Consider the following 18943-nt stretch of genomic DNA (forward strand, 5'->3'; position numbering starts at 1 on the left):
GCATTTAGTCATTAAGCGGTACTTTTTCTAGTAGAATACAACAAAGAAAAGCGTAACGTTTTTGTAACCCAATTCTCTATATTTAGACGTCTAGTTTTTACGATAAACTTGATTTGTGATGAGTGACGTGTTACTCGCATGTTTAGTCACAAGCCGATATAATTAGGTGTTCATTTAAAAAAGAGGTTGTGGCGTTTAGAAAGTTTAAAAATTTGCACATAATAACGTGTATTTTATTGTGCCCTGCATGGTTAAAAAATAACCTTTTACTAAAAACGCCTGCGATGAAACAACAAAAGAATAAAAAAAACGTGACTAATTATAACATGGAACGGCGACAGGTTTAAATAAATTAAAAAGGCATTACGTTTCTAAGTTTGTAAATGTATTTATTTGCCTATGAAAAAAGAAAATACTAAAACATTTCAAAAAATTCCATTATATTTCCTCATCAAAACCAAAATTATGCCAAATTTTCAAAATGCCACAGAACACATTTCAAAATAGGTACAAGTCTTCCTACACAGGTTCAATACGGCGTGACCAATTGATACCTACGAGATTATTTATATCACAATCTCAACATAATAGTGTTACGTCATCATAATCTTATTTTCTGGACACATAACGACCACAACGGTGCATTACCATTGTCACATAATTAGATGGAGTACGGAAAGTGGGCTAGCAATCGTGCTCTACTTGCGTAATGTGAGTTTGTGACGTTGGCATCAAAAACAGTTTTAAAAATATTTATTTTTTATAAACTGCTGCGTTGAGTTGAGAATTCTGACATATAATATATGTCAGCTTGTTTCAATGGCTGAAAAATGGTATGCATCATAATTTCAGTTTCAATTTTCTAAAGACATTTGTACAAATTACAATAAAAATGTCTTATAGGAAGAACTAATTGACGTTCATAGTAAATCTTGCACTGGCGCTGGCGGTGATTTTCGTTTTAATAAGATAAATTTAACAGCAACGAGATGATCTAAATTGAGCTTCACAAAACCTTGGTAAAATTTGATGTTTAAGACTTGACTAAATTTAGAAATCATGTAATTTGGATTTATATATCATGGAGGCCTGGCATATTGATCTTAAAAAATTATAGTACAATGAATACTACTACTAATTAAATAAGTTTTTTAAACATTGATGTTGGAATTACCCGAAATCTTCATTCACATTTTCACTCACTTACCAACCCTGCTTTCGATGCCATGAAGAATGGTTTTTGAAAATATTTAAGACGATTTAACTTTTATTATAAAAAATACGTGGAATAAGAAATGATTGGCTCCTATTTTTCTGCTCCTCCCGCCAAAAAACCTACCCATGCATCTTTTGCTCCTTGTGTACAGAGGCCCCTTTGAGTAGCAAGTATCAAGCCCGATGATACTATGAGAATGCTCTCACTGCATATTACCATATCAGGCTAATACACTCTTTTGTTTCCCTCAGATCAGAGTTTCCACACATCAGGAAGCTTTCTTGCATACCAAGCATCTGCGGTTATATTTTCGTATGTAAACTGACGTAAGTGTAGCAAACGTCTAACGTTATTCAATACCCTATCGATATCGACATCAAAAACATATCTGTCTTCCTCTTACGTATGGTGAACAAGCGAGATGAAAGTCTAAAGTCGATTCGACGTAGATCGATTCGAATATAATTAATGTTTTTACGGCTGAGTGAGCTCATAGCGTCTGTTCACTGCAGTGTTGATAACCACTAGACGTAGTTGAATGTAATAAGAATATTAATAGTAATTGATAGTCTTACCAGTATGATATAACTCCTACTGGTTGCACTCGATAGCGAAAACGTAAGGATGACTTGTATCGATCATAATTTGCTGGAGATAACTTATGAGATTGTAAACAGGTTAGCAGAAACACTATGTAACTTCGTTTTAAATGGTTCGCGTAACTATTGGAGTTAGAAGATGATCTAAAAAGCGAGCCAGGAGAGCCCGAAAGGAAAAGTTTGGTCAAATCGTTTTATTTGACTGTTTTCTAGCTTTAGGCAAATTCAATAACCGACAAAAAAATGAGAATCTATACATATATTAAAATTATAGAAAATTGAAATATGGTCAAAAAAATATATTTTCAAAAAATACATAGTCTACGCAACAGTCCAAGCAAAAAACAATTCTAAAGGGAAAACATTTATTTCTAAGTTATTGACTGTCTTAACTCTTTGCTGTATTTTTGCCGGTGCGATTGTGCATACTAATCTATTGTGTGTCTTAATTACATATATTATTTCCAAAAATTCTTCGAGGACGAAGTCGCGTCTTTACTTGTACAGTACACGTCACATCACTGATAAAAATGAAACGAAAAACGAACCTTACTCTAATAAACATGGTCAACAATGGTCGTTGATACATGATGTCACATTACTGCATTGGTCTAGACTGTACTAAAATCATATGTTTTACATTAGTGCCCCGGCAGGCCGCCAACCACCACCCTAGGTACCCACATATAAATCCTCTGTGGAGTTTCACTCGCTACATTCGATACTCAGCCTTCGAAACGAGTGTATCATTCGATTTTTTGAAACTAAATCGATTAAGAATCGAGTGATCGTGTGCTGGTGTCTTAGTTAGAATCTGTGTTCTCATTTCAAATATTTTGAAAATGGCCTTTAAGGTAAGACGATTAATTTCATTAATTCCTACTTTTTATGATAAATTATTATATTATTATTATTAATAACTGTTAAATCACACATATTAAATCCTGACAAGAAAAAAATATACACCTAAAAGGGAATTTCTGAAAAAAAAAACAGAACTTTAAAAACAATTTTAGAAGCACCTGTTTTCTGTAAGACATTCAAAATTTCATGCTTTTTTTCAACATTACACAACAATAATACAGTCGCTATGTAAACTAACTAACTATTTTAAGTTTTGACGTATCTTAACACTCCAAATAGAATTGAAGCACTTCAACAAAACATTTTGCAATTCAAGAATGGCAGGGATTTGAAATGACGGCTAATCAAAATTATATAAAATTTAGAACAAGTTAGGTGCAAAGAAAAATATCGATTAAAAAAATGCGATGTGCATTGCTAAAACCGTCATAAAGCCATACACAAATCGAATCAAAAGAATGGACTCAAAATTATCACGGCAACTCCTTTTTACAATGTAATAGAACAAAAACATAACACGAGGTCATTATAACTATAGCAAGTGAAAACAAACCGAGTACGGAGTAAAGGCGAGAACATACCGCAAAAACACATTCTTAGTAATTATCAATGGAATCTTGAAAGCGTATGCGAGAAAATTAAAAAAAAACACCCATTGTTGACATGGAAACGTCATTCATCAGACAATGTCTGAGTTCAGAAAAGTTCAGTTTAAAAAAATAACTTGTACTTTTATTGTTTACGTCTTCTTATGTAATGGCTTTTGATTATGTTCCAGTAATGTGATTCAATCGTTTTTTCTTTAAACTTAGAACGAACCTAGATGTCTTTGACAATTGGCTGACAGGGTTTAACATCAGTTTTCATGAATTTTGGCATGAGTTTTTTGGAGTTGAACACTATTGAAGATAAGTGAGATAAGTTGATAGTTCCATTACTCGCAGTCGGTACCTTCAGCTACTGGCGCCATCGGCAATAATATGAAAGCGAAAGTCAAAATGAAAATCCAACATCGATTACCAAACGATTGAAGAACATCCAGAGATAATTACTTGAGTTCACAAAAACTAACCAAGCCAACTAAATCCCAAAAAGAAATAAAACTGTTAATAGTTTTAATTTTCAAGTAAAGGCTTTATTTTCGGACAATTATCATTACACAATTGGACATATAAAACCATGATTATAATATGTGGTTTGGTGGTAACATTAAAAAACAAAAAGTCATTAAGGTATAGAATAGCTGTGTGTTTTTTTTTAATTTCGCAATTATGTTGACGCAAAAGTGCAATTAAGATAATTTAATTAGTACTTAGCAGTGATTTATATCTTTAAGGAAGGAATTTACTTGTGACTGAATGTCTACACATTATGAATATCTTTTTAAAACATCGTGTAAATATTTAAAATTACTTCTGCGTTGAATAACATTTCTTCGTCGCACTATTTGAGGCAAGCGATTATTCTAATTAGTTTATTCAAAATAAGTAAAAAAATTTGGAAGTTGAGATGAAAAAAAATTGATTTCACTCCCTATTGCTTGCTTTTTTCCGCCTTCGTGAGTGCTGCAGTTAAAAAAAAGAAACGGCGCTATAAACTTCACTAAAAATAATTAAGAATTTAGCTCTGTAATTTTATTATACATAGTTTAACACCATAGTTTTTTTGACTGTTCTTTTAATCCTTGATCCACATAGAGAATCGTTTTTAGGGGCCTCCCACTATCTTTTGAAGTAATATTCATAAAGTTACGGAAGAGAGAAACTGCTCTACGCTGTCAAATATTCACGCTTTTTTAACTGCCAATATTATTAGATATTTTTAAACACGCTCGTAAGATCCCATGTGTAACATGAAGTAGAAGCAAAAAAAAATATGAAAAAAGGACCCTCATTTTCCTCATTAACATGCTACAGATTTTAATTTAATAAATAAATGTAGTAGACTTTAGCCTTAACTAGCCTAGACCTGTGCTTCAAAACTTATACAGATGAATAATCTCAAAACCCCCTTAATTCCAGTTGGTGATCGTAGCTCTAGCTATAGTGGCGTGCACACACGGCCGTATGTACTACAACGTGCGTCCAGTAAGACTGGTTCACGACTTGCAGCCGGCAGCGACCATCGTACACGCCGCCGAGCCTAAACACGCTTATGAACATCATCACATATCCGAAGATGAACACGTTGATTATTACGTAAGTTTAAATTTTCCAATTTACATGATTAAATAAACTGTTTAGGCCGTTGAACTAAATGGATTATAAATCTAAACATTTACAATCACAATCAACATAATTATACTAGCCGACCAAATGCATCCAGGTTCATTGTTGTCTACAGTGCAATGGGTAGATATTCGGTATTTTGGATGTCTGGTTTGAAGGATCTTAATGACTCAAAATAATTAGCAAAACAGTTACGTTGGTTAAGATGATTCTATAACCCACGGCGGGCATCTTGATATTTGACGCACAGAATAAAATAAATCATTTTTTAAATCTACAAATAATGATCCAGCTTCAGTGTTCTTCGTCTTGGATAAGACTGTACATGTGAATACAATTTTAATTAAAAGTAGCAGTATTTTGTACCTATTATTAAAAACAAATGTAGCACCGAAACAATGAAGGTTAAAGAGAACAAGTAACAATAGCACATGCAACGTATTACGTCTTAGTAACAATTTAATTGTCCAACGCAACAGCAAAACAAACAACAAAGTAAATAAATAAAAAACTCTTAAATAATGCTTGTTATGAAACTTTATTGCATGTCTAGTTATGAGTAGTAATCAATCGATGAAAACATAATCGACTTACAACTCTATTATTTAAGACTCATTAAGACGAGACGAGAAATATCGTGTGTGTTGTAAGTATTTTAGTTTGATTCTATCGTCTTTTTTATTTGTACTTTCGGATGGCCACTCTACCATAAAACTGCGACACCATAACTTTTCATTTGAATGTTTATAAGTTTGCACGAGCATCTCTGCTTCTGTCGAATGTTTTTAGAGACAATATTCAGATGTATACGTAGTATTTTTTATAAAAAGTCTAGTTCACTATTGACTTTAATCTTTCTGTCGCGGGGGTTCACAAAAATTCAACAATCATGACAAAACGGTAGTGGGTTGACGTGGTGACCAGATAGTTCAAAGATGAAAATAGGTGTGTGTGGAGATTCGAGGCTACAACCTTTGACTTGGCAGATGCACAGTCATACCACTAGGCTATCACTGGTTCTTAGTGCTCGTACATCACCAAGTTTGAACTTCCTGAATAAGTGTTGAACTTGTCATTAAAGTAACTGGATACTCCACACATGGGTCATGTTTCGTATTGAACGCACGACAGGTTTCTAAGCTTTCCTTTCTCACTCTGGTGCCTATATAGTTATTTAGTTTAAATAGAATGCTCTTATACTAAGATTTTTTTAATTAACAGCTACAATAAAAAAAAAAAATTATATTTATGTAATAACCATAAAACATTCAATAAAATGTTGTTATACGGGAAATCATACTGTTACATAGAAAATAACGCACATTAAATGATATAGATGTGAACACACTTGACGTTATTATGCGTTAACTAATCATGCTCAACACTTCACTTACGCAAATAAAATTATTATCGCAAAAACAGATCGTAAACAACGCCTAATTGATTTCATACTTCCTTTTCCCTAATGATTGAATGACTGAATTTCTTTTAGCAACAATGGCCGTTGCTTGATTCTAAGAACTCACATAATTATGTGACATGTATACATCTTTGAAAGAGCAGGAATTGAGAAATCATGTTTCCTATCATGTGACGTTCCGGTAGATGATGGGGTGTCCAAGTTAAAAGTTAATAATGTGTCTTGTTAACAAGAATAACGGGTTAAAAGAAATATTATAGTGTAATTTGTGTGATTGTGAAGGCACTACTTAATTAATTGAAGTAAAAGAGTCCTTTTTGTTCACTACACTACTAGAATACCAATATTAAATTGAATAATAGACATGTGTAAAGTAGTAGTTTTATGTAAGACTCTCTATTAGTATTCAGCGTTTAAAATGTGTAAAAACTAGGAAGAAATACTTGCACGAGACATAAATTATTAAATAGTCAATACAGTATAATAATATATGCTCGAGTAATTGAAATAAATCCTTCCGTTTTGAACAAAAAATGGTCATAAAATTGCAATATTTGACTTTAAATTTATTAGCACTGAATATTGAAAAGCAACAGTTTTTACTCCGAGCCCAATTGAGCTATCAAAACTATTTTTAAATTATTCGTTAAAATCGTGCCTCGTTTACAACTTGATCCAATGTTTTGCTATAATACCGTTGCGCAAGCGCACGTGGGTATGTTTTCTCTGCACGTTCTTCCCATGAACACTTCCGAGTTTTGTATTAGTATGTAAGTGATACTTAGCACTAGTTATGTCATAGTAGTCAACATACGCAGTTAATTTAGGGAATTTAGTGACCCGATTATTTTTATTTTTCAATTGTTTAGATATAGGGATACGCGTTAGAAATTGGTTGAGATACTTTTAATGGTAATATTTATGCGTATACATATTTTTACACATTTAAGACGTTTATTACTGTCCAATGAAGCAGGTTTACAGGCTTTTAGAATGTATTTAGGGTAACCAAGATAAAATATATTTCTACAAAAAAATGAAACGAGGCACATTTTTCACAAACTGTTCTATTCAACTGTTATTTTAACACACTATTGTCCTTTTTAATTGTTAACCATTACTTGTAGTTATTTAAAATTAAAAACAATGTCCTTTATTTTCCAGGCCTACCCGAAATACGTGTTCAAATACGGCGTGAACGACTTCCACAGCGGTGACATCAAGACTCACCATGAGAGCCGCGATGGCGATGTCGTCAAAGGCAAGTAAATTTTGGCATTATTTAATTAAATTTTGTTGAATACAATCAAATATAATATGAAGTTTCAAAACATTTTGAAAATAGAGAGAAATAAATATTAAATGTTTGAATGGTTTCCTATAACAGATTGTAGAAATATACCCAGCGTCACATCTTAAACTAATCTTAAATAATGATGCGGTTGTAGAATAGGTGCCGCACTACGAGTTGGTAGGCTTTCTGATCTCTACTTTTCTTAAACAATGTAATAATATGACTTGAACTTTTTACTACGTTTTTATTAGCTACACCTGTATGTTTCTTTGTGATCGACTCTTTTGGACTTGATTATTACCTACTTTGGTCAGATTTTTTAAATTTAGTAGACTTATTTAGGACCAATGACAAAACAATGATTACCGGTTTTAGAGGAAATATTTTGACCAATGATACTACAAAATCATTTTACATTGTGATTCTGACTGTGATTGTTATATAGACAAATTAAAAAATCTAATTTGTTGAAATGAAACCAACCAGCAGGTTTCAAATATATTATTTTAATTACTATATGGTACACATAACAAGAGTAATCTTTTGATGCAATTCGCAACCGTAACAACAAATGAAGACCGTATTACTTTCCTACTATAAGTAAAATAATCCGTATAACTTTTCTCTCTCCAGGTCAATACACGGTGGTTGAACCCGACGGCTCAATCCGTACAGTCGACTACACCGCTGACAAGCACAACGGCTTCAACGCGGTTGTACACAAGACAGCACCCATATCGGCTCACGAAGCTGCTCATCTTCACCACTAAGTCAATACCGAATGGTAAAAGGCTGTAAGAATTTTAATCGAAAATGTGAGTTCCCACACAGACGATGGTTGATTGTTTTTTGTTAATATTGTTGTGTGGAACATAAGCCAAAAACAATTGGTAGCTACTGCAACAAGTATTTGAGGTTTATGAAAACTATTGACAAAGTACGATAGTATTCAACTGGTTTTGGGCATTTGGGCAAGAGAAAAGTTTAAATAAGTAGAGTCTAATGTCCATGTCACAAAGATATTTCAGATCAAGATCATATTTTTCTGCGCAAATTTTAAACATAAGAAAGTTTTTAAACTAAGAAAGAGAAAAATATTTTGTCAAGGCTTAAAAAAAAATAAAAATTGCTGATAAGATTAATATCAACTTTTCGATTAAAATTCTTTTAGTCTAATATCAATTTCGGTTAATATAGATTGAGATCAATCAAGGCCAATTTTCGTTAGTTTACAGCATTTCCTTATAATGCTTAAATATAAGAATATATTTAGAGAGATTGTAAAAATTGTTACTATGGAAGAGTTCAATCAAATTCGATCTCCAGTTACTTTGATTGTTAACTCTTTCATTTATTTATTGTAATTGTTATTGTTTCTACAAGTACCTGACATACAGTATAATGTTTTATTGTATACTTCTAGGTTGTTATTTGTTAGATGTATCTGTTTTCTTAGTGTTATAATTGTTTGTTATGTTGCAATTGTGTCAATTAAATGACAAAACATTTCTATATCAGCAGTTTTCTTTTCGTAGTCTTTGCCTTTTTCTGTAGAATCATGATCGGCTTGGAGCCTTTCTCTAAGAGAGGAACAACATAGGCTTGCAAAAAAAGTAAAATCTCACTACAAATACAAAAAAATAATAGAAAAAAAGTCTCATGATGATTATGATGAATATAATCAATACAAGCAACTGTTCTTGCGTTCTTATTTCATTTTTAATCATTAATAGAATAACATCACATTACACGTTAATTCTTTACAAACTTACATTTTAAAAACAAAACTCAACCGGTTAATTTTTAAAATTCTTTACAGTATTATGACCAACCTATACTTAGAACAAAGAGGTTATTTACATAAGAATTTAGTCCAAATTCTTAAAGTCAATGTTTCTAATGCACATAAGGAAGATCAGTCAAGGTCATGAATAAACCACGGAACATAAAGAAAGACATGGAAATGGCATTGCGGGTACGTGCTCACTGTTAGGAGTTGATTGTCAACGTGATCATAAAGAGAAATTGTAGATAAGCCGGGTGGTTAAGGTAACCATGTCGCGGAATGCTTGTTTTTGAGACCCCCAGGACACAATTATTTACTCGCTTTTAGAGCGGGAGTGATTTTAAAAGGAAACAAACTCCTAACGTACAAAGTACACGTTTTTACTGCCATTGTTTTTTTTTCTTAAAACATAATGAGTGTTCATACTATACATATACTGATACAGATACCTAATAAAGCCTTTTCTTTATAAGTACATGAAATATTAAAACCTTGACATACCTACCTTGTTACATGATACATTGATCTACTCTGCAATTGTGAAGGGGGACTTCTAAAGACTAATAGAGATTTAAATTTCAATGAGCACTTCCATTTTCTTTCCTATATTTTAGAAAAACCTTACCCAAATGTAATTACACATTATTCGCATTTTCACAACGATGTTGAAATAAGTCTTACTAATTACTTCATTAGCCCTTTGTTTTTATCTTGTTGAGAACAAAACAAATGAGAATTATGCTAATTCGCCATTTTGTTATCTTTCGGATGATCAGACGTTTATCCTTTTAATAGGCGTTTAGTAAAACAAATTGTTTTATTTATCTTCATGTTTTTTTTTCCATTTATTTTGTGGATTGTATGTTAAATCTTATAGGTTCTTTTAAAACTGTAATAGTGGCAAATATGACTTACTCTTTCCTTCTCTTTGTGTTAAAATATTTTTCCCGGCAGTGTTAAAATTATGGGCTGAAATTATATCCGATACTTGCAACTTGCTGCCCTAAAACTGCGAATACGTTTGAAATAAAAGCATTTGCAGACAATAAAGGAACTCTTGTTAGAACTGTATAACAACAGCAGTAGAGTATATAATTAAATATAATTTGTCTTCAATAATATATTGAATTATCTCTTATAATGTATCTCAAACAATGCAATCACACAAAACATTTTTAATTAGTACCCTGAGAAGGAAGAATATAAAGAAGATAAAGTTCATTATCAAGAAAAAGCCGTGAAAGATACAATACTTATTGATGACCAAACCTCTTTATTGTTCATCGAACGGCGAAACAAATGCGAAGGTTTGATTTTATGTTAGAACTCTCCCATTGTTCCGACCAGGAAGCAATGCGACGACGTTTTGACGACTCAACGGAATCGTTTTGTACAGTTAGCAATAAATTGATTTTTTAAAGGATTTTGCAATGAAGTTTAGTTAGATTTAGTTCAGTCATCCTAACTCATGATTAAGGACTCCGGTTGGGACCCAAAAAAGTCGAGCAATCCCATTAAATATGAGTCATTCTTAATATATTGAATCTTTGTGTTTAGGAAGTTTACACAAACACCCAAGTCTCATGCGCTAAAAAACTTTCAGACTCAGAACATTAGTACATCACGCTTCTTATCTTACGCGGGGATTAACCCCGGACGACCCCGGTAGACGACATGTACGCGTGTGTTTGAAGTGGTGGCATTAACCAGTCGGCTATCCTTGCGATCAATAAGGAAAATATTTATTGATAATTGCCAGTTCAATAAATAAATTGGATAAGTTCTTGTTATTAATGTTATGAAGTTAAATTATGAAACTTACACAGTAAAAGGGCAAAAATATGTGAAATATAATTTTAACCGCCCATCTGATCTAAATAGATCGTAAATTTTTAAAAGTCCCTTAATGTTCAGGCACTCTATAAAATCGGAGTATATTAATTTACTTGTGTTGCTGGCTGTACAGACGACAACAGAATTCGTCATAGTATGACACTCTTTGTTTGGGTGTGGACAATTAGTTGCGCTGTTGTATGTACATTTAGTTGCACAAGTGTTTGCAAGTGGTTAATGATTGTTTGCTTTCTTAGAAGCTTACCAAGGACTGGGATTTGCTGTACTTGCAATTTTTTCTCTTAACTATGGCATTATGCATTTACTTATAATGTCAACATGGGCAATCAATTCAATCAATCAAAAAACCATATGACTAAAGTATAGAACAAAATAAATGACAGTTTAACAATATCAGTTCTTTTTTATTTATAATATTAAATTAATAAAAAAAACTGGTTTTGTAATTTAATATGCTCCTTGTATTTTTGATCATAGTTTTCGCAACTATAAAATGCATTTACAAAATGCGTGAAAAACGTGAAAATGAACAGAAGTATGTGCGAACATGTGATTTAAATCTCTGAGAGTATGCAAAAAATGACCTGAATAGTGTCAGGTATACTTTGTCTTATCTCTTAGTACACACGTAATAAGTAGTGCTGAATGTTATGACACCGCTACCGTTCCCACGCTAATTAGGATCTTACACATTTACGGATTTCAGAAGTTGTAAAGATGAATCAGTAAGGTGATAAAAAATGACTTCATTAAAAAATAACTTGTATTAAAATGCCCCAATATGTGCTGATAGACTTTATATTGCAAAAAGACTCATTGCCATCTACAGGAGAATATGTTCATCGACCAAGTTGTTTGTTTTTTGTTGTTATTTTAGTTCTTGTCTATAAAAATGCAAATCACTGCCTTTTTCAAACGTTTAGAAGCCTGAATGTGTATGTGTATTGAATTTCTTTATTGTAGGATTTTAATTTATTGCTCTCGTTATGGTTTGCATTTTGTAGATATCCTCTGATCAAAATAATATGAATAGTCCATTAGTAATAGTTTACGTATCGCATAAAATACTTTAAGTATTTAAAATGACTTTCAAGAAAAACATCTTCTTTTGAAAGAAGCAGACAAGTAGGACACCGAAAACAGTACCATATTATTTAAAAAAAATGTAGTTCAAAATATCCTCAATTTACCATAGAGCTATTCAGAATGCATACGTTCATTGAATGGTAACCTTGGTGTTAGTTACCTCACGTATGTTTTAATTTTGCTACCAAATACAGAGTGATGGATGATGACTCTACTATTTTAGTTCACCTCCTAACTCACTCAGGGGCGTAGAGGCATAGTGTAGTTTACACACGCCATTTATAGTGTTGGCAGAAATTAGGATTGGTAGTTCAAAACAAGATTTGCATTATTTGAAATAGAATCCACTTTTATCAAGCAGTATGTGCCATTAATATTGTTGTCCAAACTTAGTTTTTATTTATTTGTATAAAGAGGTATGTAAATATTAGTGGTGTTTTCAAATTTTGGATAAGTTCAGTTACTGGTTTTTTATGATATATGATAGTAAGAAAAATTTTACAGGTGTTGTATATCCGTTGGTGTATAATAACAAATCGTCAAAAAGCGAACATACTTAATAAACGTTTAATTCAGCTTCCATAATACTATCTTTTAGGTTTTGTAACCGCTTGCAGCACAGGGCAGTGGAATCTTGTTACTCCCATTTTTGACGTATATGATGGATTTATCATGGATGGATAGATTTCTCAGTATATTTGCTGGTACTTTATTGCATGCTTGACATCTGTGAAATACCTATATTATTTATTTTGGTAAAATAGTTGAAAGTCTTCATTATTGTTGAAAAGTAATAATGTTACGTATGTGTAACACGTGCTTGTACTCATTTCGAGATTTATTGTATTGAAATATTGTTTCAATTCAATAAATCTTGGTAGTAAAATCCCAGTGATTACGCGTTTGTGAATAGGATTGAATATTACCCTTGAAAACTGCTTTTATACTTACCGAACAAAAAATAACTGTTTTATATTTTTCAGAATTAATGTATGCTTGTCTTGCGATAATAACGTCAGAAAATTACCGAATACGTCATCTAGATCAGTTAAGCAACACAATCTACATGGGACTTAATACCGTGCGAAACTTTTCTCAATTAGCCGAAGCGAAACGTTAAAGGAAACTCATTTTCGGAAGGCTTTCGGTGGACTGAGGAACGCCTACCAAGGCTAGCACTCAAATAAGGCCACATATAAATGCTTGGGAACCCTCTATTGTATTATTCAAGGAGTAGACGCTGATCAAGACTGTTGTTCCAAGTGTGTGCTTAGTGCTTGTCAGAATGTGTCGTTGCCTGTGCCTAATTTTGACGATATGTTTCGGAGTTGTACTCGCGGCGCCCCGACTTGATTTTATTAATTCACAAAGATTTGAACCAGGATTTGATTATTATGTAAGATGTTTATTATATTTTTAATGTGTAAATGCATTTTAATTATCAAATAGGTACTTTAGCGTAGGTAGTTTAGCGAATTCTCATATTCAATAAATGAGAATTCGCTAAACTAAAATCCATGTCCAACTATTTTTTCGAACTCTCAGTCATCTCAATTTTTTTTATTTATGTCCTACACATGGCAACTTAAATATTTCTAAACAGTCACATATTTGGGTAGAGGCGAGCCAAACATTTATTGGAATTTTCTATTTCTCAGAATTCACCTAAATACGCATTTAACTACGGTGTAGCGGATCCTTCAACAGGAGATGTTAAATCTCAACATGAAACCAGGGATGGAGATGTGGTCAAAGGTGAGGATATCTCAATCTTTTATATATTAAAGTAAGCAAGACCAAACCGTCAAGAGAATTTTTCATAATATTATTGTTTTAACGACAAAAGCATACCTACATCAGACTGAACATAAAAAATGTACGAAGCTAAAATTGGTGAAAATATAGCAGATCCAAATGATAGCTATTTTAAGTTAAATGAATAAAAATAATCAGTTTGTCCAGTCCGAAATTCTGAGGTATTAAACAAAAATAAAATAAAACACAGATGAATTGAAAATCATTTAAAAAAACACATACAATTGTAATAACATTCATTCATTTTAGTAAAAGCAAAAGTGACAAGAAATATTAATGTCCGCCTTAAATTATTGTATAACAAACTGAATACATTAAATTGTATAAATAGGATAACAAGGAAGACATGAAACTCGCTAATAATTTGCACCGTTATCAAACAACTGTTTAATATTCTACAGACACTATTATTATCCATTGTAGCGTCCGTTTTGGTAGCGAACGGTAAGTACCATCGATCATGACCATACAATCGACAATGCACAGATATATCTCCATGAGGCATTGTTCTCAAATCTATGCCGCCATTAACGATACCTTGGGACTTACCACCATACGTTAAGTGTGGAAGCGTCTACACCGTATAGTCTGCCATCTTGCTTGCTCTACTACAACGTCATTAGTTTGAGGTGGTACTAAGCCCGCTTAGCCCATTCAAACGTATGTGAAGTCCATAAAAACAGGAGAAAAAGTTATTTTCCTAAGAGATTTCCAAATTCGCATCTTTGTTTGAAGTCAAAGACCCCTTGATATAGTCTAATGTATTAAGTGTAATTGATATAATTGTTGTAAAGTACTTTTTCAGTCAGCACATAATGCTACGTGCAATCAACATGGGAATATCGATATTTCTTCGAAAAAACAAATGATAGAAACAAATTTTCTCACAGAATATATTGTTTCATACAATTATCGATATTAATTACAATCAGTGATTAGGAGATTATTATGGTAATTTATGGAAATGAATGTTAAATGAAGTGACTAAAATAAACGCTTGAATACCGCCTCTAGGTCAAAACTACCAAAGGCGAATGCAGAATAATTTTCAAGACGTTAATAGTAATCGGCTCGGTCTTTACGGTAAGGTGTTAGTAATTAATATAGTTTGCAAGCCTTGTAGTCAGTGTGTCTTACATATTTGGTTTTATGTATACTTGATAATATATATAAAAAAATCGTTTCTATCTATAAACTAGTTCTCTAGGAACTTTTATATTTCTTTTCTACTGTGTTGATTTCTAAATACGATTTGACATATCCTCTTACTATGAAAGAAAATGTTCCATTTATTAATAGTTCCTTAATTATTTACTTCTAACCAGATACCATTATTTTCATATTTTTTACTAGTTTAAAAAAAACTTTTCACCAATAATCACCACTTGCTTTTAAAGTAGTGATTATTGGTCAGTATTTTTTTTCCATTTGGAGATCTTAACTTTGTTGTAACGTTTTCCTGGTCAATTTTACTATCACACTTATTAAAATACAACAATGTCTTTTATTTCAGGACAATACTCGCTAGTAGAACCTGACGGCTCGATCAGGACAGTGGACTACACAGCCGACCCGATCCACGGCTTCAACGCTGTGGTATCGAAGAGTGCTCCCAACGTGCATGTTGGTGTACCACAACAGCAGCCACTAAAACCAGTATACGTGGCCAAGCCGGTCGAAGTACCAGTGGAGCTACCACAGTATTTCCCTCAGCAATTCTTCCAGCCAGAGGCGCCAATCAGTGAGTCCTGTATTACCTACTATTAAGGTCTTTTTTTTCACTGTAAGGAATCTGATATCTGAGAATATTTCAAGTATGTATTTAAAGTCAGAATTTTAAGTCTTTCATTGGTTTAAAGTATAACTCCAGATTGAACATCAATCATACGGATAGCAGAAGACTAGTAATGGTTAAACAGGATGAAGAGGCGGTACGGCGATGACTGAACAATACTTGCAAATGGTCTGGACACTTAAGGGCTTGCCAAATCTCATTAGCACCTCTTAAATTTATTGCCATTATAAAATCGATACTTTAGAGTTAGGTAGGGTGCGGTAGGCGCCCTGATATTTTGTTGGTCCTGAATCCAGTAAAAAAAAAACTATATATAATTAAATTTAACATAAAGCAGATAGCAAAATATTATCTAATGATTTTCATTGTTCGTCGTTTTAAGGAATTTCCAAGATTTTTCTATTGAGAAACGAAAACTCTAAAAACTATTTTGAGAATGCGGTATTAAAAATAACAGAATTTTAAGATGTGTTCTTAACTTTAACAAAACTTTAATAATACAACTGCGGAAATATTTATAGGAATTTAAGATTAACATATTTTGCTTAGGACAACTTAAAGAAAATTCAAATTAGTTGCCATTCGCGTCATTCTCGCATTGTCTACGTTTTGACGTATGTATATAGGGCCAGGTACTATAAATAAAATATTAACATATAAAGTAAAAAATATCAACTGCAACAGTACCGGATACTTGCAGACGTAGACAATGCTATTATATCTAATTAGTGTCGTGTCTATCTACTGTTTGTTCCTAATCACATTGTGCAGTCTATTGTGTGATGCAGACAGACTTATTTGCATGCGGTCTTTTGTTTATTAAATTGTTAAAATGTTGACGTTTTATACTGAATGAATACAGTTTTTATTCTATTATCATGGAATATGATAAAAAGGGATATATTTTTTTTTGTAATGCTGAGGAATATTTTGGAATTACTTGCATAAATATCATTTCCTCTCGAACTAAGCCTACAATACAATAGTAATTTATATACATCAATCAAAAGAATAAACTTCAAACATCTCAAAACGTTTGGCGAATATAAAATACTAGCTTTTCGCCCGCGACGAGGTCGGTTATATCGCGTTTCCAAGAGAACTCTTCAAAAGTCCGGGATAAAAACTATCCTATGTTCTTTCTCAAGGTCAACCCTATGTTTGTACCAAATTTCATTAAAATCAGTTCAGTGGTTTAGACGTGAAAGCGTAACAGACAGACAGACAGAGTTACTCTCGCATTTATAATATTAGTAGGGAAGTAGGGATAAGAGATCAAAGTTACAATCGAAAAGAACTTAAATAAAAAAAAGTTGTCAATGTTTTTTTTTAATACATTGCTTATATTTATTTCAGTATTCTCCAAGCTCGGACACCAATATGGATCGGACTACAATGGTTTTGATCTGAACGGGCCTTACCATCCACAAATGGTATTATTTTAAAGATATTTACTTATACTGCTTATGCCAAGACTCCGCTAACTACAGTTTTTAATGGCCGATAGTTAATAAGGGTTCGAATTGAATAGCGCATATCAGTACCAAGATATTTGGCTGGTTTCGGGGCAAATCTAACATTTTCATGTGCTACAACTTATACGGCTAACCAGCTTATCAGACTACAAACAAACAAATGGCTGACTACTAACAAGAGGGCAGTTGTTAAAGCGAGACAGTTGTAGTAGAGTTGTAGAGCGACATCCCTCTTTTATAACTGCTTAGTTTTATTTTGGGTTGTAAAACCTATTAAAAACCTATTTAATTATTGACCGGGCTTAAAACCAACCCAACTGAATCATTGCCTTTAAAAATCTGTTGGATCTAATCATTACAAAGATTTAAGGATAGTTCTTTGACATAACCTTCTATTACGGCCATAATCATAGACCATACTACTACATAGGCCATATTAATCATAGAAAAACACAATGCTTGGAAGCTTACTAATGGTAACTGTCTATTCACAATTCCTTTATAAATAATACGTCTTAACATTTTACAGGGATATTTTAGAGAGTAAGCTGTATAAGCATCCTCAAAAATCTTCTATCAGCCTTTATTTTCAGATATGACAGCCTGGTACAAATAGTTTTAAGAAAAAAAACTGTTAATTAGGATCTTTTAATAACACTAAGTAGTGCCTCTCACTAAGCACAAATTCAACCGAATCAGTATTTAATTAAACCAAATAAAGTAGCTTATTATATTTTTGTTTAATCATTTGGTAATAATATTAAACCTACTCATGTCTTCAGACGTAAATGATTTTCAAACCCTTTTTGTTCTTACGATTAATTTTAAACATTGCTCTTTTTGTAAAATCATTTTTTTTCTAACTGAGATTGTATGTAAATATTTTTAGGTTTGTGATAAGTAATGTAAATAAATAAATATAAAAATATATTTATAGTTATCGTGGTTTTATTTTATTTTATGGCTACATGAATAAAGTTATTTCAATGTTACAAACGCTTTGGTTACTTTGAAGAAAAACGTTCTAAAATTATAACGTGATATTGGTCCTATGGCCTTCGTCACTAAATAGGCTGTTAAAAAAAAAAAACCAGTCACCGAGATTATCTAGCAAAAACAAAGAATTATTTTTGTAGATTAAAACACAAAATGCAGATAGTTGTATGAAGGATTGCAACGCATTGCCATACACCGACTCAAAAACGCGGATGACGTAGCACGGCGGTTCAGGTTTAGTCAGTAAAAGTCTGACACTACCCATTTCCTCCCCCGAGGGAGTGGGTGTCCATGAGGATTCCCCCGCCTTACCAAAAAAAAGGATAGCAGATAGTGTATGACCGTCAAACAATGGTGCAGGAATACATCGGGCGAAGGTTTTTAAGGGTGTAAATTTTAAGCTGTCATTGGCATACGTGTGTTTATACTGTCACACAGTGTCTCTGTACACAAACTGTATCTACATCAAAGATACTTAAAATAATTACATTTCATTACAGAAAAACATAATTGAG

At 32.5% G+C, this 18943-nt stretch overlaps 2 protein-coding genes across 2 annotated transcripts; both read left to right on the top strand.

Annotated features, from left to right (window-relative positions):
* Positions 1 to 2657: 2657 nt before the first annotated feature.
* On the top strand, positions 2658 to 8596 carry LOC113502634 (cuticle protein 19-like). The gene is made up of 4 exons (XM_026884288.1): positions 2658 to 2669; positions 4701 to 4877; positions 7492 to 7588; positions 8255 to 8596. Exons 1-4 carry the CDS (start codon positions 2658 to 2660, stop codon positions 8389 to 8391), a joined length of 423 nt encoding a protein of 140 aa, XP_026740089.1. The 3' UTR covers positions 8392 to 8596.
* Positions 8597 to 13191: 4595 nt separating this feature from the next.
* On the top strand, positions 13192 to 18141 carry LOC113502582 (cuticle protein 21-like). Its single transcript, XM_026884199.1, has 5 exons — positions 13192 to 13743; positions 14006 to 14102; positions 15676 to 15903; positions 17314 to 17390; positions 17962 to 18141. The coding sequence occupies exons 1-5, from the start codon at positions 13633 to 13635 to the stop codon at positions 17977 to 17979; spliced, it is 531 nt and encodes a 176-aa protein (XP_026740000.1). The 5' UTR covers positions 13192 to 13632; the 3' UTR covers positions 17980 to 18141.
* The last annotated feature ends 802 nt before the right edge of the window (positions 18142 to 18943 follow it).

Source organism: Trichoplusia ni, chromosome 17 (assembly GCF_003590095.1).
Source record: "Trichoplusia ni isolate ovarian cell line Hi5 chromosome 17, tn1, whole genome shotgun sequence".
NCBI classification, from domain to species: Eukaryota; Metazoa; Arthropoda; class Insecta; order Lepidoptera; family Noctuidae; genus Trichoplusia; species Trichoplusia ni.